Genomic DNA, 22907 nt, shown 5'->3' with positions numbered 1-22907 from the left:
AAATTTTTTTTGGTGTTTTAACCCTCTTTAAGGTGGCCATACACTACTAGGTAGCCACCAGATCAACCATCAGATAGATCATTTTCTGATCAAATCCAATCAGAGAGGAATCTATTAGCTGCCCACACACTGTACACAGATTTTCAATAGATCGCAGAAGCTTTAACTTCTTTTCTGCAATGCCAGCTTGTATTGTCAGAATAGCTGAGCTGAAAAGAGTTGACTGAGCTAAACCGATTGTGCAATTTGGTGTGTCCAGTGAGTTTTAACTTCAGGAACTGGTAGGAAAAGAGAAAGATGTTGTGCAGTATTTTAACAGATGAGAGGTGTATAATAAAGGAAAGGTATGCCCAAAACTGGGTTGTGAAAAGGAACTATAGAGCGTGTGTAAAATATCACCTCCAAACAGATGTGTTGTATATTTCCTTGGCAATGTAGTAGTTCGCTCTCCCAAAAAAATAATAAAATAACAAAACCTTTGGATGTGGGGAGGATATCACAAGGGGATCCCCTCAAAGAGAAGTACCTCTTACCTGAAGCAAAGAAAATATGTAAACTATATAGTTTTCTTGGACATTAAAAGACTTTTAATGACCAAAAGTTAAAACTGTTTTTAACTATTTAATACTTTTTTGGGGGTGCCTCCTCCCATTCCAACAGATTCAGGCTTTACCACCAGATTGTGGCACTCTGCAAGATGGGGAATACATCCTTCCCAACAAAAGCAAAAGCAAAGTCCTCTTTGGGGGGGGGGGGGGTTGTACATCCATCTTCCAGCATTTTCAACTGTTCATTTCTTACTTCAAATTAAAGCTGTTCTTAATCTTTTCTTCTGTCTTCTGCTTTCTTTCTTTCTTCTGCTATCTTGGTCACAGAATCATCTTTGAAAACATGTGAGATTTTGGAAAGTGAAATAGGGAGCCAATGAAAGCCTATGGGGATTTTACTACTTTAGCACCCCTGTAACTCTGGTTTGCAGAGATGTAGGGAACCCATCTTTGGAGTCCAAGTCTAACAATATGTCTTCTACCAGCATGAGACATTTCGTGAGATCCAGACGTTGCTAACGGCCATGGCTGCGATTTATGTACGTCAGAATTGCCACCATTGAAATTGCCCAAATAAACAGGTTTTTGTGACCCTAGGCTATGACCTCTTCGGCCTAGGGGCCCGAAACTCACCAGTTATGATCCCCCTAACAGTTCATACAATGCTAGAAAATTTTCCACTGCTGAGCAATTGCCCTTTGAAAAGATGTGAGATTTTGGAAAGTGAAATAAGGAGCCAATGAAAGCCTATGGGGGATTTTACTACATTTGCACCCCTGTAACTCTGGTTTGCAGAGATGTATGGAACCCATCTTAGGAGTCCAAGTCTAACAATATGTTTTCTACCTGCATGAGACATTTCGTGAGATTCAGACGTTGCTAACGGCCATGGCTGCGATTTATGTACGTCAGAATCGCCACCATTGAAATTGCCCAAATAAACAGGTTTTTGTGACCCTAGGCTATGACCTCTTCGGCCTAGGGGCCCGAAACTCACCAGTCATGATCCCCCTAAGGGTCCCTACAATGGTAGAAAATTTGCCACTGCTGAGCCATTGCCCTTTGAAATGGTGTGAGATTTTGGAACTGTAAATAGGAGGCCCAATGAAAGCCTATGGGGGATTTTACCAATTTTGGACCCCTGTAACTCTGGTTTGCAGAGATGTAGGGAACCCATCTTTGGAGTCCAAGTCTAACAATATATCTTCTACCTGCATGAGACATTTCGTGAGATTCAGACGTTGCTGACGGCCATGGCTGCGATTTATGTACGTCAGAATTGCCACCATTGAAATTGCCCAAATAAACAGGTTTTTGTGACCCTAGGCTATGACCTCTTCGGCCTAGGGGCCCGAAACTCACCAGTTATGATCCCCCTAACAGTTCCTACACTGCTAGAAAATTTGCCACTGCTGAGCAATTGCCCTTTGAAAAGATTTGAGATTTTGGAAAGTGAAATAGGGAGCCAATGAAAGCCTATGGGGGATTTTACTACTTTTGCACCCCTGTAACTCTGGTTTGCAGAGATGTATGGAACCCATCTTTGGAGTCCAAGTCTAACAATGTGTCTTCTACCTGCATGAGACATTTCGTGAGATTCAGACGTTGCTAACGGCCATGGCTGCGATTTATGTACGTCAGAATCGCCACCATTGAAATTGCCCTAATAAACCGGTTTTTGTGACCCTAGGCTATGACCTCTTCGGCCTAGGGGCCCGAAACTCAGCAGTTATGATCCCCCTAACAGTTCCTACAATGCTAGAAAATTTGCCACTGCTGAGCCCTTTGAAAAGATTCGAGATTTTTGAAAGTGAAATAGGAGCCTATGGCAGAATTCAGCACTTTTGCACCCCTATAATTCTGGTTGGTTATCATCACCCGCCGACTTTAGCAGTTAATAGCACAAGCCCCTTACATCCTAGCAACATCAAATTTGCAGGATATGTTAAAAAGTTAGCAGGAAACAATATTTAACCTCCCTGGCGGTAAGCCCGTGCTGAGCATGGGCTATGCCGCCGGAAGGCACCGCTCAGGCCCCCCTGGGCCGATTTGCATAATTTTAATAAACCGCCAGGAGGGTTAAAGGACTTCCGAGGCCACAAATGTGAAAAAAGTTAAATACATTTTCATAATCCAGATCCATGGAGGACGCCATCCGCGCCCTCCCATTCATTCCCCCATGGCTCCCGCAGTAATACCGGCCCCGGTCGGGTCCCGACTCCCGACCCCTCCGAACAGGTCGGGTTTTCATTCCCCACTCAATATGGCCGCCACAGATTGCCGCGGCTGCCGCAGTCCGCACAGACGCGATTGCACCTGCGCAGCTCTAGGGCCTCCTCCTGCTGCGTCATCAATATGCGTGCATACATCAGACGCATCGGGAGGAGGACCTAGAGCTGCGCAGCCGCAATCGCATCTATGCGGACTGCGCAGCCGCGGCAATCTGTGGCGGCCATATTGAGGGGGGAATGAGAACTCGACCCGTTTGGAGGGGTCGGGACCCGACCGGGGCCGGTATTACTGCGGGTGCCATGGCAGAATGAACGGGGGGGGGGGGGCGCAGATGGCGTCCTCCATGGATCTGGATTATGAAATGGTATTTAACTTTTTTCATACTTGTGGCCTCGTAAGTCCTTTAAAAAAAAATATATGTGTGTGTATATATATATATATATATATATATATATATATATATATGTATGTATGTATATATATATATATATATATATGTATATGTATATATATATATATATATATATATATATATATATATATGTGTATATATACAGTGGTGTGAAAAACTATTTGTCCCCTTCCTGATTTCTTATTCTTTTGCATGTTTGTCACACTTAAATGTTTCTGCTCATCAAAAACCGTTAACTATTAGTCAAAGATAACATAATTGAACACAAAATGCAGTTTTAAATGATGTTTTTTATTATTTAGTGAGAAAAACAACTCCAAATCTACATGGCCCTGTGTGAAAAAGTGATTGCCCCCCCCCCCCCTTGTTAAAAAATAACTTAACTGTGGTTTATCACACCTGAGTTCAATTTCTGTAGTCACCCCCAGGCCTGATTACTGCCACACCTGTTTCAATCAAGAAAACACTTAAATAGGAGCTATCTGACACAGAGAAGTAGACCAAAAGCACCTCAAAAGCTAGACATCATGCCAAGATCCAAAGAAATTCAGGAACAAATGAGAACAAAGTACTGTAATTGAGATCTATCAGTCTGGTAAAGGTTATAAAGCCATTTCTAAAGCTTTGGGACTCCAGCGAACCACAGTGAGAGCCATTATCCACAAATGGCAAAAACATGGAACAGTGATGAACCTTCCCAGGAGTGGCTGGCCGACCAAAATTACCCCAAGGGCGCAGAGAAAACTCATCCGAGAGGCCACAAAAGACCCCAGGACAACATCTAAAGAACTGCAGGCCTCACTTGCCTCAATTAAGGTCATTGTTCATGACTCCACCATAAGAAAGACACTGGGCAAAAACAGTCTGCATGGCAGATATCCAAGGTGCAAACCACTTTTAAGCAAAAAGAACATTAAGGCTCGTCTCAATTTTGCTAAAAAAACATCTCAATGATTGGCAAGACTTTTGGGAAAATACCTTGTGGACCGACGAGACAAAAGTTGAACTTTTTGGAAGGTGCGTGTCCCATTACATCTGGCGTAGAAGTAACACAGCATTTCAGCAAAAGAACATCATACCAACAGTAAAATATGGTGGTGGTAGTGTGTAGTGTGATGGTCTGGGGTTGTTTTGCTGCTTCAGGACCTGGAAGGCTTGCTGTGATAGATGGAACCATGAACTCTACTGTCTACCAAAAAATCCTGAAGGAGAATGTCCGGCCATCTGTTTGTCAACTCAAGCTGAAGCGATCTTGGGTGCTGCAGCAGGACAATGACCCAAAACACACCAGCAAATCCACCTCTGAATGGCTGAAGAAAAACAAAATGAAGACTTTGGAGTGGCCTAGTCAAAGTCCTGACCTGAATCCTATTGAGATGTTGTGGCATGACCTTAAAAAGGCGATTCATGCTAGAAAACCCTCAAATAAAGCTGAATTACAACAATTCTGCAAAGATGAGTGGGCCAAAATTCCTCCAGAGCACTGTAAAAGACTCATTGCAAGTTATCGCAAACGCTTGATTGCAGTTATTGATGCTAAGGGTGGCCCAACCAGTTATTATGTTCAGGGGGCAATTTCTTTTTCACACAGCTCCATGTAGGTTTTGAGTTTTTTTTCTCACTAAATAATAAAAACCATCATTTAAAACTGCATTTTGCGTTCAATTATGTTATCTTTGACTAATAGTTAACGGTTTTTGATGAGCAGAAACATTTAAGTGTGACAAACATGCAAAAGAATAAGAAATCAGGAAGGGGGCAAATAGTTTTTCACACCACTGTATATATATATATATATATATATATATATATGTATATATATATATGTATATATATATGTATATAACCCCATGCATCCTGGGATAACCAGAATGCGGAGCCCCGGCCGACTGGGGCTTCGCACCCTGAGCTATACCAGCCCACATGGTCCATGGTATGGGGGGCTCTGGGGGGGGGGGAGGGCAGCCAAGCTTTCCTTTCCCCCTCCGGAGCCCTTGTCCAGTCCATGGTCAAGGGGCTCTTCCCCACCTCTGGTGCCCCAGGAGGAGGTGGGGGCGACGATTCCCTGGGGGGGGGGGTTCATGGTGGCATCTGGGAGTCCCCTTTAAGAAGGGGACCCCAGATGCCCACCCTCTCCCAGGAGAAATGAGTATAGAGGTACAAAGTACCCCTTACCCATTTCCACAAAGGGTTAAATGAAATAAAAACACAACTACGAAAAAAAGTCCTTTAATTTTCTTAATTAACCAGAAATACTTACCTGTACCTAAAAAAAAAAATTCCCACCCCAATATCCTCGGTAAATGATCCAACGAACTGTATCCTCTTATGTTGCGATCTTCTATTAAGTTGATTGAAGATCTCCGAAGCCCACATAGCAGAGAATGCATCCTTTCGGACGCATAGCTGCTAGCTCCCGCTGTCTCTCCCCACCTGCCTGCCTGCACATGTCAACCCCCACCTAGGCTGGCACCCAGTGCACCCATAGGTGCGCTGGGTGCCAGCCTAGGTGGGGGTTGACAGGTGCAGGCAGGTGGGGAGAGACAGCAGCGGGAGCCAGCAGCTTCACGTCCTTCCGAGGATGCATTCTCTGCTATACTAACGGCTCATGAATGAGCCGGATCTTTTTAATGAATCGGTTCTTTTTTATGAATCGACTCTTTTTTTTTTTTTACTTTAAAATCGATTTTATCAAAAACTATAAGGTCTTTTTGAAAAAAAACTTTTTCCTCTTGTTCCCACTGTTCTTCTTAACATTCCCAGTAATTTTGGTGTTGCTAGCTTTTAAAGGGGCTTTGCAATTAACCCTTAAAGTTGGCGGGGGTATATTTTCCCACGGTCAGAAGGAGAATTTACATTGAAACTTTAAAATTGATTTTCTCAAAAACTATACGGTCTTTTTGAAAAAAAAAATTCCTCTTATTCCCACTGTTCTTCTTAACTTTTTCTGCAAGTTTGGGGTTTCTAGCTTTTAAAGCGGCTTTGCTATTAACTGCTAAAGTCGGCGGGCGCTTAATTTTCCCACGGTCAGAAGGAGTTACTTTAAAATTGATTTTCTCAAAAACTATAAGGTATTTTTGATTTTTTTCCCCCCTCTTGTAGTCACTGAAAGATCTCAGGTATTAGGCACCTTGAAACATCTTTTCCATCACTTTTTTGGCCAGCATAAATGTTTCTAGTTTTCAAAGTTCGCCTCCCCATTGAAGTCTATTGCGGTTCGCGAACTTTTATGCGAACCGAACCTTCAGCGAAGGTTCGTGAACGGGGTTCGCGAACCGAAAATCGGACGTTCTCGACATCTCTACCTGCAACTCCCTTGTGCGGCGGTCGGTGGCGGATGGTGACATGAACTGTCCCAGCTTTCCCTTCAGACGCAGGTCCAACATGTGCGCAGCCATGGGGAAGAGGTTGGCATTGGTAGACTGTGACACACCTTCGTCTTCATCCCCCCGAGAGTACATGCCTGTCCTCGTCTTCCTGAAACTGCCAGCTCTGCTGCTCCCCCTCAGCATCAAGGTTAGGGACCTTCATCTCCTCCTCCACTGCCTGACATTCGTCATCCTACTCCTCCTGTGGGGTGAACTGCGCTGCCTGCTCCTGATCCAGCTGGCTCAAGGCTACCTCCCTCTCTTCCATCAGATCACATATTGCCCTGTCCAGCAGGCAAACCAGGGGCACCCACTCACAGATGGATGCCCGCTCCCAGCTCACTATCTTGGTTCCCTGCAGAAATGGAGTCAAGACCAGGCACACTTGCTGCATGTCTGACCACTGAGCTGCGGTGATCATCTCTTGCAGGTTGGTGGAGTTGTTACCGTAGACGTTATCCTCACAGATGTACCTGCGAAGAGCTGTCCTGGCTGCCACAGCCACTCCAACATCGCCAGAGTCGAGTTCCAGTGAGTTGGGACATCTATGATCAGGCGGTGTGATGGCAGGCCCTCAAGCTACTGCAAGTGGGCCAGGGTTGCAGATGCAGTGGCAGAGTGGCGTTAATGGTGCACAAGCTTCCGCGCATCTTCCAGCAGCTGGTCCATCCCCACGTAGGTGCGCAGGAAGCGCTGTAACACCAAATTGAGGATGTGGGCCAAGCAGGGGATATGTTGGAGTTTTCCCCTGTGCAGTGCAGCAACCAGGTTGGCCCCATTATCGGACTCCACATAAGCGATTTTGAGACCTCTGGGGGTCAGCCACCTCTGCTCCTGGATGTTCAGGATGTGGGTGGTCATAAGCTTACCTTCCCCAGGCTGACCCCAGGCTTTGTGGTGCTGCTAAGGCGAGCTTGCTTGCGGGGTATGAAGGGAATGAGATCAGAGGAGCCTGCTGCATCCCCCCTGATTCCGCGCGATGGCACCACCAACTAGCCTGCTGTTGGTTCAGCTGCCGCTGCTGCGTTCTTCTCATCCCCTTACCCAGTGCGCGGTAAAGGACTGGTAGTGGTCTGTCTCTTATTGACTGCTCCTGTTGGCCATGGTGATATGGACCCGCTTGCCCATGGCGTGGTCGAGCGAACGGGCCACGTTTGCCACCACAAAATCTTGCAGCGCTGGGATGGCGGTCCTTGAAAAGTAGTGACGGCTGGGGATTTACCACTCTGGTATCCCAAGCTGGAGCAGTGCACGCATATCACTCCCCTCCTGCTCCAGAGAGTATGGAAGGAGCTGGAAACACATGGCCCGAGCCAGCAAGCTGTTCAGCTTCCGGATGCACCTGTGACCGGGAGGCAAAGGCTTGGTCAAACTCTGAAAGCTGTCGCTCAGCAGGGTCTGCCGATGTCCTGCAGGGGAAGTTGAGGAAGCTAATGAGGACTGGCTGGCCCCACCAGCCTCAATGTCTGTGGCATGAGCTACCAAGGGAGCACTGGAGGGAGAAGAGCATTTTCGTGCTGCAGTGGGGGCTTCATGACCATGAGGGAGAGATGATGATGCTGCTGATCCTGAATGATGCACGGTGGATCTCCTGCTCTGACCACCCCCTTCCTGGTCCTTCAGCCTCTTACACTCTGCAAAATCATTACAGTTATGGCTTCAAGTAGGCCTGGAGGGATGAAGTACCCATCTTGGACGCGTTGCGCCCACGGCTCAAGGTTTTTTGCAGGGGTTACACGGCTGCATAGCTTACATCCAGGGTGGACACATGGAAAAAAATCCATATTGGGGATGTAAACTTTCCCCTACAGTGCGAAGAAGGTGTGGCCGCCCTTCCTCTGGTTGGCGGTTGCGTGGTGGTGGTGCTGCTGCTGATGCCGGATGAAGCAGAGGCTTGTTGCTCCTGCCTTCCATGCCCACTGCTGGACCTGCCCCTGCCTGACATGTGGTGATACAATTGCCTACGCTCCTGTGCCTGATCCCCCTCCGAGCTGCCTTTGAAGACCTCAGGCACATAAGGATGGTCATCCTCGTCACACTGAAACACTTGACCCCCACCACCTCTTCTGCCCCAACATCCCCAGACATAGACCCCTCCTCATCCTCAAAATATGCTTGTGCTGGCCTGTGCCCATCCTCCTCCACATCAGGTCCCATGACCTCATCATAGGTAGCCATCAAGATGCTCCCAGATGCCATACTGAGGGACAGAATAGTCTCGTCCATGGAGGGCTGACCACTGGCTGCTGGGGTGGATGTCACAGCAAGCGGGGGGCATTGGCTGCTGCTGCGGCTGGGAGTGCTGGTTACAGCGGAGGTCTGGAAAGAAGTAATGGGCTGCTCCTCTGTCATCTCCATCAATGCCTGTGAGTGACTCCCCAGAATGATGACCTCACGATGACCCAAGGTGCTGAAAATGGGTGCCACTGGCACTGCCAATGGAATCGGCTGTGCTGCTGATGGACGTCTCTCTGCTGCATGCCCTACAGCTGAGCATGGCCGTGGACCAGTCCCAGAAGCGGTGGAGGTGATGACACTCCCTCTCCTGCCACGCTCGTGACCCCTGGCAGACATTCTGTATGCACAATATTTGATAGTGTAAAGCGTGCTGATTTTTACTGTCAATAATATGTGTGTGGGCCTGGGGACAGACGGAAAATAACAGTGGGCTTTATTTATTGATTTTTTTTTTAAATAGAAAAGGAAAAAATTTGCAGACAGCGCAAATACTGAATACAGTAATAGAGCAGTAAAATCAGTAAACAAGTGCCTGCCTGCACTACGCACAGCACAGTAACTGCGCACTGGCACAGTACACTGTCACTGACTACACTGAGTGACTACAACTAACTTAAGTTGATTAATGCTTCTGGCTGGCTAGCTAAATATAGTAATACAGCACTAAAATCAGTGAACCTGCCTGCCTGCACTAAGCACAGCACTAAGTACACTGTCACTGACGACTACACTGACTACAACTAACTTAATTTAATCACTGGCTAGCTAGCTAAATACAAGTATCAAATACAGTAATAGAGCAATGAAATGAATGCTGGGTTTAACACCCAAAAACTCTCTTGCTTTATACAATATGGCCTGGAGATGCTCTAAGTCCACAGAGTCTAGCAAGGACGGAGCTTTTAACATGGCCGCCACTTTATATACAAAAGGGGAGGGCAGAGTCATCCCATCCTATGATTGGTTGCTCAGGGCCTATGCTGGGGGCCTCTGATTGGCCAAGGGACGTCATTTCCGCCAATCACGGATTTTTAATGCGTAATCACGGCGGCGATCATGGGCCGAATTCGCACAACCACGGCGGAATCCGTGATTGAAATTGCTATGCGATCATGGATTCAGATCACGATTTCGGATAGTGAAAAAATGCTTATGAATCACGGCTATGCCGTGATCATGAGTTTGTGATGAGCAACACTAGTAGCCAGTACAAACCAAATGGAGAAAGTATCACCCAATGTTTTATTCTGTGGAAGGTCACAAATGTTATGCTACTTTTTATTCAGTAAAAATTAAGTTTTAGATGCATAAATGCAACAAAGGTGAACAGAAAAATTGGCTCCGGTAATAACGATAGTAGAATATATGCAATTTTACCTATATTCTACTGTTACTAATATCCTACAAACCCTCTGTACTCCAATGATCACACTAAAGGTGGCCATACATCTTTTGACTTGGCGTCCGATCAACCATCCAATTCGATAATTATTAAAGGATGGGAGGAAAATCGGTGCTGCCAAATACACGCACAGTCAACGATGCAACCAGTTTCAGGCTGAAATTATGTCAATTGGACATGCTGCAAAATGTCAGGCCCTCATGGTCGATCAGATACATTAATGGCAAGCAATATCGGGATGAGCAACAGATGTGCAAAAACCCCTGGCGCTGTTCCCCCATTGTATAAATGTACCCCAGTATGTGCATTTATAATCTACCTGGCCTGTGTAGCAGTGCCCATCTGCACCAGATGGGCACTGCAACATAGGACAGGTAATGTATAAATGCACACACAGGGTGTACATTTATACACTAGTTGGGCAGTGGCAGATAAAGCAGACAGGGTGGAGGTGGCTAATCAAATCGGCCTGCGGTGTGTGGGCAGCCGAGATCTCTCTCTAATCAGATTTGATCAGATAGAGATTTGTCTCTTGGTTGAATCTACCCATCATTGATAGATGTATTATGAAGAAAGATGATGAATTCTGGCTCAGGACACTCAGGAACTCAGGACACCAAGGCTCCTCTATTGATAGATGTATGGCTACCTTTACCCTCCCCCATAATTGCCTAAAACTAACCATCCCTACCTACCCCTAACATGAACCACCCCCACCTACTCCTGACACTAAAGTAGTCATAGTAGAAGTATAAAAAAGAAAGTGTTTCAATGTCAAATGCTTTTAAAATGAATCAAAAGCTATTGAGTTAATATATACAAAATTATTTTTTTGTGTGGGATGAAATGGTACAAATAGCACATACACAACCTTGTAAAAATACTATGCAACAATAATTCTGACCTCTAGGTAGCATGTGTCAAGCATCACAGGTTGGTTCTTAGTGGTGTGTGCGGTTAGGGATGGGAGTATTGATGTGAGCGGCATTACTTACCTACGAAGAGTGGCTCCTGTGGCATCTTGTCTGTATGGAGGGTGCTATCCTCTCTCAGAGCTGCATTCTATTTTCATTTTCATCTCGGTGCTGGCATCCATGGACTACATCTCCCAGGATGCATTGCAGCAGGCAAAATTAAAATTCAGCAGCTGTGACAGATCCATGGATAAGATGGCAGATCCCACACAGGCTGGGGGCCAAAAGAGCAGCCTCCAGTAGTTAAGAAATGCTGCTACACTACATTGAGAACCTTCTTTATGGGGAGGTTCATTATAGAAAAAATAATTCCTCGGTTCACTTTGAAATGTAATTTAATTTTTACTGTAGTAAAAAGGTATTCTCCTTAGGGTTTGTTTTTTTCTTTACCCAGAACAAAATTCATGAGTCTAAGTTATCTGGTCCTGTGATATATTTACATTTAATTTACATTTAATTAAATTATTTTGAAGGCATTGTTACTTTTTGAGATCAGAAAGAGGGACACTTAAGCCACACCCCTGCCACACCTCTAGCCACATCGCCTACACACCCCAAATCATGCATACCATTAAGATTTCATAAGAAAAATATACTGTTTTATAATTCAAACCACACTGGTCCTTTCTATCCTCATTCATTTTTCTTCATATTAACATTTTAAAAAAAGAAATATATCAATATCAATTTAAAAATAAGAAATACAGTATATCAATTTAAAAGATAGGATTAAAGTTTAGATTCAATTAAACACATTTTTTTTCAGTTGAAAAATACATATATTTAAACAGATCTGTACATCAGTCCTAATAAAGGGACAAATGAGGTAGAAAGAGGGACAGTGGAACTGGGTTCCCAAAAAAGGACTGTCCCTCCAAAAGAGAGACAGGTGGGAAACAGCGCTGCTCCAATAGTGGCAGCACCGCGTTCATCCAGCTGATGAACGCGGCGCTGCCACTATCGGAGCAGCGTGGATTTCGGGATTACAGCAAGTTACTGCAGGCTCCTTTTCATCTATACACAGCGTATGTCTGTTTCACTCCCTGCACTGTATCTATAGGATAAGGTACTGTAGCCTTTTGTATGCAAACCAGCGGCAAGTTGCTATGGTCTCAGGCTGTCCTGTATGATCTTTCTTGTTGCGCTGAGGTAACGTTGTTTTTTTTTCAATTCCTTGCTCTGGGTCTGGAGCCGACCCTCACCTCATATCAGCAACCCTGCCCGTCATTGCGCTACTCTTTTATCGTTTTTTTGCGATTTTTCACAATGCTGGCCATACCAAATATCAGTGTTTCACATTTTTATTGTGTACACATAGATAAATAGTTATTTTTTATTATTGATTGTAATGAGTAATTTCAAGAAATTTTGCATAATGTTTGCAATTACGATTTTGTTCTAAATTACAATTTCATGGGCAATCTTGATTTGGGTTATTTCATGTAATTTTGCAAACCAATGCATTGACATTTATCAGAAGTAAGAAAACACATTTTTGCATATGAGAAAACACATTTTCTCACAAATGCATTGAAGTCTATAAAGCATAAGAAAACATATTTTCACATATGTGAAAACACATTTTTGCATTTTTGCATAAATGCATTAAAATCTTTCGGCATGAGTAATATTTTTGCAAAATTACAGATCATAATTATGATTACATGCAAAATGTATTTCCCAGTAGACAATAGAAAATTTGCATTGCAATTTTGCATCATAATTCTGATTTTAGCTGCAAAATTACTACTATGTAAAATTTGCAAAAAGACCCAAATATATAGTACATATACCATATACTAACAGGTGCTATTGCAGGGTCTTCCTAACATAAAATGCTAAAATGGGATAATCAGTCTGCTTTAATATTTTGATTGGTCCCAGACACAGCAAAAAAAAAAAGACATCTGAAAATAAACTGATGAGATAAACAGTTACATATTAAGTCAACCTCATACATGGGATTTTCTTGGAATCCCACATTCTTCTTTTATGCATTATAGCTAAAATGATTAAAATTTTGATTTTAGTTGTTTTACAACCCCCATCTTGAACTTTTGGCTTTCAACCTTTGGCAGGTTTCAGAGCGAAATTGCATTAAAGGTGATGCCCCCATACATGCTATAATCACCACATTTTCTAGGTATGTGTAGTTCTTTAGAATGGTTTACCTGCCTAAAATGTTTTTATGTGCCGCCACTGTAGCTGAGGCCTTAAATATTTGGCATTTACCTGCCTAATTTTTAAAGTACAGTACTCTGCGATCACAAAATATTCTGCTTGTGCAGTGTGGGCCTAACACTCAACAGTGATGTGAAAAAATGTGTGTGACAAAGTCAGGTGACACAACATTTTTACAGTGCAGTCACTCATAATGTACTTATGCATCAAACCACATCCAGTATTATGTTTTTATTTCCTTTCCTAGCAGCTTCTACTTTTCAGATGGACAACCAGGGAGGTAAGAACATACAAGTGACTCTCCTTTCTTTTTATTTTCCAGATAAAGAAGAGTAAACGAGCCAATAACTATCATCCTTTTAGCTGAGCTTCTTCACTCTGTTCCTACTTCCACAAGACATCTCTCTTGGGAACAAAAGGCATTAGCTTTATAAGCAAGGCATCCACTGGTTACTTAACAGATAAAGACTAGTTTTTTGTGATTTTTTGTTTTCTTTTTGAAATAAACATGTCTTGGCTTTTTACACAACAGGCAAAATGAGTGGGGAACTTTAAGTCAATGTTCATTACAAAATGAAATCTAGACTTTATTCTGAAGCCTGCACTGCAGCAGCTGTTTTGGATATTAATTTCAGATATCTCAGAAGTTTTGGCAAAAACACATTTGCGCATGTGCTTGTTTAGGACAAACCAGGGGATTTCCATCCTTCACATAGACAGAACTACACTGATTAAAGGTTCTCCACCATGGCTTGACACTTTTTTCACAGGGTTAAACAATGTCTGTCCTAGTGTTAATGTTATGTTCTACAGATATACTAGAGTTAATTTTATCACCGATGGTTTATATTTTATTATTTTTTCATAATGCATATTTAGTAAAAAAAGAAAAATACAGACTAATAAATCATGTCTAACTTAATGTCGAAATTTAGAGATTATTCACAGATTATTTCGGAGTCTTCCATAAATATTGATTTCTAATGGCAAAATATGCTGGGAATGGGATATTTCCTGCATCTCATGATGTTTATACATTTGCCAATGCACTGAAATGATCAAAGACAGAAGAAGCTGATAAAGTGGATATTATGGACTAGAGTTGCATTAGATTTAGTTAACTTTTGTTATTTTTTTTTAAATGAGTATGAATAATTTGCTGCACATGTTTTCTCCTACTGTAGGAGATGCTAAGTTCTACTGAAGCAGTTTAATATTTGATTGCCCATAGTGGACAACAATACTAAAACCAAGTTGCGCGTGCTTGGGAAAGCTATTGCTTAGTGGCAACTCTTTGGCATTGCTGCATGTTGTACAGATGCTGGTGTTCACTTTCAATGGGGCCTATTCATTAAATGTTTCCTATGGCACAAAGATACTATGTAGTCAGCTTAGGCAATGCTTGATCTTCCAGCTGTTGCAGAACTGTAGATCCCAGCACACTACATCTACTAAACAGTCACAAGTTAACTTCCCCTGCTATACAGTTTCAGTAAATGAGTAACTATATTTTTTTATAAGGTTTATGGTGATGCACTTTATTTATTAATCTTATGCTAATGGTTATTTTGAATATCCCACCATTGTTGTTCACCAAATTTAGGCAGTTCAACAAGACAAAAAGCACAGCTGAACATAGCTCCTGTGATGTCTGTTATTACTAACTTGGATTTCTGAAAACAGAACACTAGATGCAGATGTGTGTCCATTAGCTGTTTGGCTTTCCAGCTAGCTTTCAAGTAATCTACTGGGAGGTCCTGCCAAAAACAGCAGCATTAATCATTGAGCTCTCTTCACTGCATAGTTTATTTTTTATTTATTTTAAGTATTTATATAGCGCTGACATATTACACAGCGATGTACAGAGTATATTGTCTTGTCATTAACTGTCCCTCAGAGGGGCTCACAATCTAGTCTGTACCATAGTCATATATCTATGTATGTATCATGAAGTGCATGTATCATAGTCTATTGGGGGAAGCCAGTTAACTTATCTGTATTTTTTGGGGATGTGGGAGGAAACTGGAGTGCCCGGATGAAACCCACACAGATACAGGGAGAACATACAAACTGTTGGCCTGGTTGGAATTCAAACCAGGGACCCAGCCCTGCAAGGCGAGGGCGCTAACCACTACGCCACCGTGCTGCACATAGTTTAAACTATGTAAGCTGTGCTAAATTTGAAGGGCCACTATGCAGAATGCTTGGTAAGTGTTTAAATGTACTTAATCCTTCAGGCACTTACTCATTAACTTACTGTAATTGAGTTCTCCCCACCTCCTCAAAGTGAGAATTAAGCTTAATAGTAATACCCATGTGAATTCTTATATTATAATAATAATAATCTCAACATCTGTATAGCACCTTGAGTAGGTGCTGGCTTACTGAACAGGAGGAAAAGCTGCGATTAGAACCCTGGTCTCCTGTGGTCAGAGCCTTTAACCAGTACGCTATCCAGCCACTACTGTAATAAGTAAGCTTTCAAAATTAATGTAATGAATATATTTTCTCAATCTCCTAATTAGAGAAGAACTAGGATTGTTATTCATTTGGGTAAGGTGCCAAATTTGTACTAGATTTTGCAGATGATGTTCTAAAAAGCAATAACCAAACATCAGTAATGTTCAAGTTTTCAGATTTCAGTACAAAAATGCTGAAAACTCCATGCACCATGCATAATCATATGAACATCAAATACATCATTAAAGTCTGCTAATATCCATTCCTATGGTAAAATTATAATCCATCACACAGCTGGTTTATAATTTGGCAAGTCAAATTCTGATATAGTGAAATACTTGACCAAGTCTCTTGAAAATTACTATAAAGGGATTTTACTGTATGGGAATCAAAGGTGAGCATGTTCAAACATCATCAAAAAAACAAATCAAGATAACATCTGTCATAAGTATAATTTGCCTTTAAAATGAAAAACAATTCTTCCAGGTACACAGTTCAGGGTTATGCAGGCATTTGGTCATATGCATCATTAAACAATTACACATGGCTAAAGATCAGGAAGATAGGTTAAAACAAAATCATTAAATCAAACAGGATCAGCGCTATACAAAGGATGAAAGTGGGCAAGCTATGCTCTTCAACAAGTTGAGCTATCTAAAGTAAGCTCAATGAAAAGCCTATTGCGCACATCCAATTTTGATTAGCCAATCACTGGGCAATTTTGCCAACTCCAGATAGCATGAGGAACAACTTATTTTGAATCCTATGTGTTACAATACAGATTACTATTATTATTTAGTATTTATATAGGACTGACATCTTCTGCAGCGCTGTACAGAGTATATTGTCTTGTCACTTAGCTGTCCCTCAGAGGGGCTCACAATCTAATCCCTTCCATAGTCATATTTCTATGTACAGTGGGATGCGAAAGTTTGGGCAACCTTGTTAATCGTCATGATTTTCCTGTATAAATCGTTGGTTGTTACGATAAAAAATGTCAAATAAATATATGATATAGGAGATAGAGATGGCCAGAAACTCCGATTTCCGGTTCGCGAACCTCCCGCGAACGTTCTGTTCGCGAGAACTTTCGCGAACCGCAATAGACTTTAATAGGGAGGCGAACTTTGAAAACTAGAAACATTTATGCTGGCCACAAAAGTGATGGAAAAGATGTTTCAAGGGGTCTAACACCTGGAGGGGGGCATGGCGGAGTGGGAAAGATGCCAAAAGTCCCGGGGAAAATCTGGATTGGATGCAAAGCAGCGTTTTAAGGGCAGAAATCACATTGAATGCTAAATTGCAGGCCTAAAGTGCTGTAAAACATCTTGCATGTGTATACATCAATCAGGGAGTGTAATTAGAGTACTGCTTCACACTGACACACCAAACTCACTTTGTAACGCACCGCAAACAGCTGTTTGCGTAGTGACGGCCGTGCTGGACTGGTGCGCACCATGGCGAGATTGCTCTTCCTCACTCAGTGATGTCAGGTAATGTCTGACTGCCTTATCAACTTTCTCTAACATTGTTAAAGCTTACATGTATTTTTTTAAATACTTGTTCTGCTTGCTGTTCAGTACCTGCATCGAGAATCTTTTATGGAGGGCAAGTCTGCCATTGTGAGTGACCACGGTTAATGGCCGGGGAATCCTGGTTCGATTCCGGTCTGGAGTGGGAGCCTAAGAAAAAGCTACCACCACCACACATCCAAGGAAGGCAGCAGGCATGCTGTGGGCAAAGGAGCAGGGACAGCAACCACACATCCAAGAAAGACAGCAGGCATGGCATGCACGTCCCGAGGTAGTGACCAAAAACAATGTGCACCTGTCACACACAGACAGGTAGCGGACAGGCACAGTGACACTGCGTGCGCTCAGGTAGGTGGGTGGGTACACTGTGGGTGCACACAGACAGGTAGCAGACAGGCACAATGACACTGCGTGCGCTCAACTCATGTAGGGAGGTGGGTGCACTGTGAACAACAGGTAGGTAGGTATATGCAGTGATGGGTATTACAATGTGCACCTGTCACACACAGACAGGTAGCGGACAGGCACAATGACACTGCGTGCGCTCAGCTCATGTAGGTAGGTGGGTGCACTGTGAACAACAGGTAGGTAGGTATATGCAGTAATGGGTATTACAATGTGCACCTGTCACACACACAGTCACTGAATGTGCTGGGCCTGGCAGTGGCACACACAGTATGAATTATCAAGGCTGTCTATGTAACACAAGTGTCAGTGGGACACACAGACAAAAAAATAGATCACAAGAACAAGATTCGCTCTCAAAAGAGCTGTTGTGGGGTGCTTTTTTTAGCAATAAGAATCAGCAAGGAGCAAGCTAACAAGCCTACCAGAGCCTAACCAAGCTTTCCCTATGAGAGTCTGCAGCAGCTATCCCTTCACTAATTACTGCAGGCACACGAGTGAGTCCACTGCTTGATGCTGCCTGCCTTTTAGAAGGGGGGGGGGGGGCTCTAGGAGGGAGTGATGCCTAATTGGCTACAATGTGCCTGCTGACTGTGATGTAGAGGGTCAAAGTTGACCCTAATGGTGCATTATGAGGGCAAACCGAACTTCCTGAAAAGTTCGCGTTCACTGGCGAATACGACCACTGGAAGTTCGCTGGGAACCGTTCGCCGGCGAACCGTTCGGGCCATCTCTATTAGGAGACACACACAGTGGTATTTACGAAGAGAAATGAAGTTTATTGGACTTACAGAAAGTGCACAATAATTGTTTAAACAAAATTAGGCACGTGCATAAATGTGGGCACTGTTGTTATTTTATTGATTCCAAAACCTTTAGAACTAATTATTAGAACTCAAGTAGGCTTGGTAAGCCCAGTGACCACTGACCTACATACACATGTGAATCCAATTATGAGAAAGAGTGTTTAAGGGGGTCAATTGTAAGTTTTCCTCCTCCTTTAATTTTCTCTGAAGAGTAGCAACATGGGGGGTCTCAAAACAACTCTCATATGACCTGAAGACAAAGATTGTTTACCATCATGGTTTAGGGGAAGGATACAGAAAGCTGTCTCAGAGATTTCAGATGCCTGTTTCCACAGTTAGGAACATATTGAGGAAATAGAAGACCACAGGTTCAGTTCAAGTTAAAGGGGACCTGAATAGAGAGGTATATGGAGGCTGTCATGTTTATTTCCTTTTAATCAATACCAGTTACCTGGCGGCCCTGCTGGTCTATTTCTCTGCAGTAGTATCTGATTAAAACCAGAAACAAGCATGCAGCTAGTGTTGTCAGATCAGACTTATAAGTCTGAACCACTGAAACACCTGATCTGCTGCATGCTTGTTCAGGGGCTATGGCTAATAGTATTAGAGGCAGAGGATCAGCAGGGCTGCCAGGCAACTGGTATTGTCTAAAAGGAAATAAACATGACAGCCTCCATATACCTCTCTCTTCAGTTCCCCTTTAAGGCTCGAAGTGGCAGACCAAGAAAAATCTCGGCTAGACAGAAGCAACGAATGATGAGAACAGTCAGAGTCAACCCACAGACCAGCACCAAAGACCTGCATCATAAATTTGCTAAAGATAGTCACTGTGCATCCTTCAACCATTTGGCGCACTTTACACAAGGAGATGCTGTATGCGAGAGTGATGCAGTGGAAGCCTTTTCTTCGCCCACAGCACCAAGAGAGCCACTTGAGGTATGCTAAAGCACATTTGGACAAGCTGGCTTCATTGTGGAATTAGGTGCTGTGGACTGATGAAACTAAAATTGAATTATTTGGACATAACAAGGGGCGTTATGCATGGAGGAAAAACAACACAGCATTCCAAGAAAAACACCTGCTACCTACAGTAAAATATGGTGGTAGTTCCATCATGCTGTGGGGCTGTTTGGCCAGTGCAGGGACTGGGAATCTTGTCAAAGTTGAGGGACGCATGAATACCACTCAGTATCAGCTGATTCTGGAGACCAATGTTCAGGAATCAGTGACAAAGCTGAAGCTGCGCCGGGGCTGCATCTTTCAACAAGACAATGACCCTAAACACTGCTCAAAATCCACTAAGGCATTCATGCAGAGGAACAAGTATAACGTTCTAGAATGGCCATCTCAGTCCCCAGACCAGAATAAAATTGAAAATCTGCGGTGTGAGTTAAAGAGAGCTGTCCATGCTTGGAAGCCATCAAACTTGAATGAACTAGAGATGTTTTGTAAAGAGGAATGGTCTAAAATACCTTCAACCAGAATCCAGACTCTCATTGGAACCTACAGGAAGCGCTTAGAGGCTGTAATTTTTGCAAAAGGAGGATCTACGAAATATTGATTTCATTTCTTTTTTTTGGTGCCCAAATGTATGCACCTGCCTATTTAGTTTAAACACTTATTGCACACTTTCTGTAAATCCAATAAACTGCATTTCACTTCTCAAATATCACTGTGTGTGTCTCCTATATGATATATTTAACTGACATTTTTTATCATAACAACTAACAATTTATACAGAAATATCATGACGAATAAAAAAAGGTTACCCAAACTTTTTATACATCATGCAATGTATGTATTGTTGTCCAGGTCCAATTTTTTTTTTTTTTATGGGGAAGCCAATTAACTTATCTGTTTTAGGGATTTGAATACCATGTGCTTGAATACAATACAGATCGTGTTGATAATCTTTCATACTGCATGTAAAGGTGGCCATACACTGGTCGATTTGCCATCAAATTCAACCAAAAGATAGATCCCTCTCTGATTGAATCTGATCAGAGAGGGATCGTATGGCCACCTTACTGCAAACAGATTGTGAATCGATTTCAGCCTAAAACCGATCACAATCTGTGGAGCTGCTGCCAAGCTCCCCCCCCCCCCCCCCCCTCTGCATACATTAAATGTTCCGGCCGGCGCGAGTCCCCTGGTCCACCACTGTCTTCTTCTCCGCCTGGTCCCGGCATCTTCTTCGCATCGGCTCCCGGCTGGCATCTTCTCCCATCGACATCCGCGTATAACTTTCTGTCACTCCAGTGACAGCGGAAGTTCAAATAGAGTGCCTTCTATTTGTACTTCCGCTGTCACTGCAGTGACACAGGAAGTTATACACTGATGCCGTGATGCGGAAGGTGATGGGAGAAGATGCCAGCCGGGAGCCGGGAGGTGACAGCGGTGACAGCGGGGACTCGCACCGGCGGAGCAAGTAATGTATCTCCGCTGTATTGCGTCAGTCGTCGGGCATTCGAACGCCGCTATCAACGCACTCCCAACCCGCTCCTGACCCGAGAAAAATCTTCCGCACGGATGGATCGACGGGAATGATGGATTTCAGACGGAAATCCATCGTTCTGTCAGCGCCGTGCGTGGCGATTTCACGGCCGCTTCGATTACAGTGATCGAAACGCCGTATTTCGGCGGGAAAATCGTTAGGTGTATGGGCCCCTTAAGTAATACAGTTGGCCAATTAACACTGAATGTGTGTACCAGGTCCTTCCTCTAAGAACAAGATCTGTTTAGATGAGATAATACAAGGGAGGCAGGTGTTTCCAAATGTGTTGTCCAAGCTCTTCTGCAGACACAGAGAAACAGGCAACATTGAGGATCATAAATGCAGTGGTGGTCTCTTCAGAGTTGAAAGCTATTCAGTGGCAGAAACCATTGGGACACTGCTATATCCATCCACAGTTTAGGGAAGTTTGGTGATAAATGTCCTTCACAGAGGATTGTAAAAGATTTTTTACTTACCCAGGGCTTCCTCCAGCCCCATAAGCACACATGCGTCCCTCGCCGTCCTCCTGCAGTCATCCATTTAGCGGCAATCAGCCCCGGTATCTGACTCAGTTGCGTCAGTCAGGGTCTTCTGTGCATGCATGGACCTCCTGTCAAGAAAATTACAGCAGGCAAACATTTGGTTATCAGTGTTGCTCGGATACAATCCGTGATCATGGCATAACCGTGATTCGCAAGTATTTTTTCACTATCCGACATCGTTATCCGAATCCGTGATTGGGAATCGATCACAGCAGTCAATCACAAATTCAGCCATTACTCCAAGTATTCAGCCCGTGATCACAGGAAAAATATCCGTGATTATCACCTGAAAACCCGCCGAATTTAGCGGTTAATAGCAAAACCCCCTTAGGGCCCATTCACACTAGAAGTGCTTTTATGAGCATTTTACAATTGATTAGTGTTTTTTAACATCGCTCCCATTCACTTTCATTAAAATCGCGGGGAAAATTGCGCTGTGATTTTCGCGTATGCGATCGGGAAATTGCGGCGATTTTTCCGCGGTTTTAATGAAAGTGAATGGGAACGATTTTAAAAATGCTAATCAATCAAAAAACGCTCAGAAAGCGCTTCTAGGGCTTGATTCACTAAACCATGTTAACTCATATCGCAGCCTTTTCCCGAGCATTTTTGCATTTGCGCACTTTCGCAAATTTTCACGTGCAATCGCAAATTTTTGCGATTATCGCCCTAAAAATCGTGATATCGCGTGAAAATTCACGGCCGTGATATGAGTTAGCACGGTTTAGTGAATCAAGCCCCTAGTGTGAATGATGCCTTACATGGTAGAAACACCACTTTTGTCAGATATGTTAAGATATGATCAGATATGTTAAGAAGAATAGTGGGAACAAGTGGAATTTTTTTTTGCAAAAAGACCTTATTGTTTTTGCAAAAATCAATTTTCAAATTTCAAAGGAAAAATGTATACATTTAAATGCGTAAATGACAGTTAGTTGATGAAGCCAAACCCGCCGTTTTTGCTATTAACTTATGTAGTTAATAGCAAAACCCCCTTACATGCTAGAAACACACAATTTGCAGGATATGTTAAAAAGAACAGTGGGAAAAAATAATCTTTTCCTTTTTACACCAGCATATTTAACCCCTTGTCCCCATGCAGGCTGGGATAGCCAGAATGCAGAGCCCCAGCCAACTTATACCAGTTATACCAGTCCGCATGGCCCATGGTATGGGGGGCTCCGGGAGGGGAGGGCCGGCCAAGCCTTTCTTTCCCCCCTGGAGCCCTGTCCAATCCATGGACAAGGGGCTCTTTCCCACCTCTGGTGCCCCAGGAGGAAGTAGGGCGACACCTCCGGGGATTTCATGGTGGC

At 43.4% G+C, this 22907-nt stretch overlaps 1 protein-coding gene across 4 annotated transcripts in view; it reads left to right on the top strand.

Moving 5' to 3' along the window:
• The window catches only part of PDE1C (phosphodiesterase 1C), a 1357122-nt gene that overhangs the window by 1253622 nt on the left and 80593 nt on the right, over positions 1–22907 (top strand). The window contains exon 17 of one of the 4 annotated variants that reach the window (XM_068236579.1): positions 13678–13893. The exons of the other annotated variants lie outside the window; for them this stretch is intronic. Coding sequence (XP_068092680.1) covers positions 13678–13691 — 14 coding nt within the window. The 3' untranslated portion in view covers positions 13692–13893. Of the gene's footprint in view, positions 1–13677; positions 13894–22907 lie in introns of those variants that run through there. 4 annotated transcript variants of the gene reach the window in all.

This window comes from Hyperolius riggenbachi, chromosome 5 (genome assembly GCF_040937935.1).
Source record: "Hyperolius riggenbachi isolate aHypRig1 chromosome 5, aHypRig1.pri, whole genome shotgun sequence".
Classification (NCBI taxonomy): Eukaryota; Metazoa; Chordata; class Amphibia; order Anura; family Hyperoliidae; genus Hyperolius; species Hyperolius riggenbachi.
Note: the sequence above shows the minus strand (reverse complement) of the source record. Positions and strands in the feature narration are given on the sequence as shown.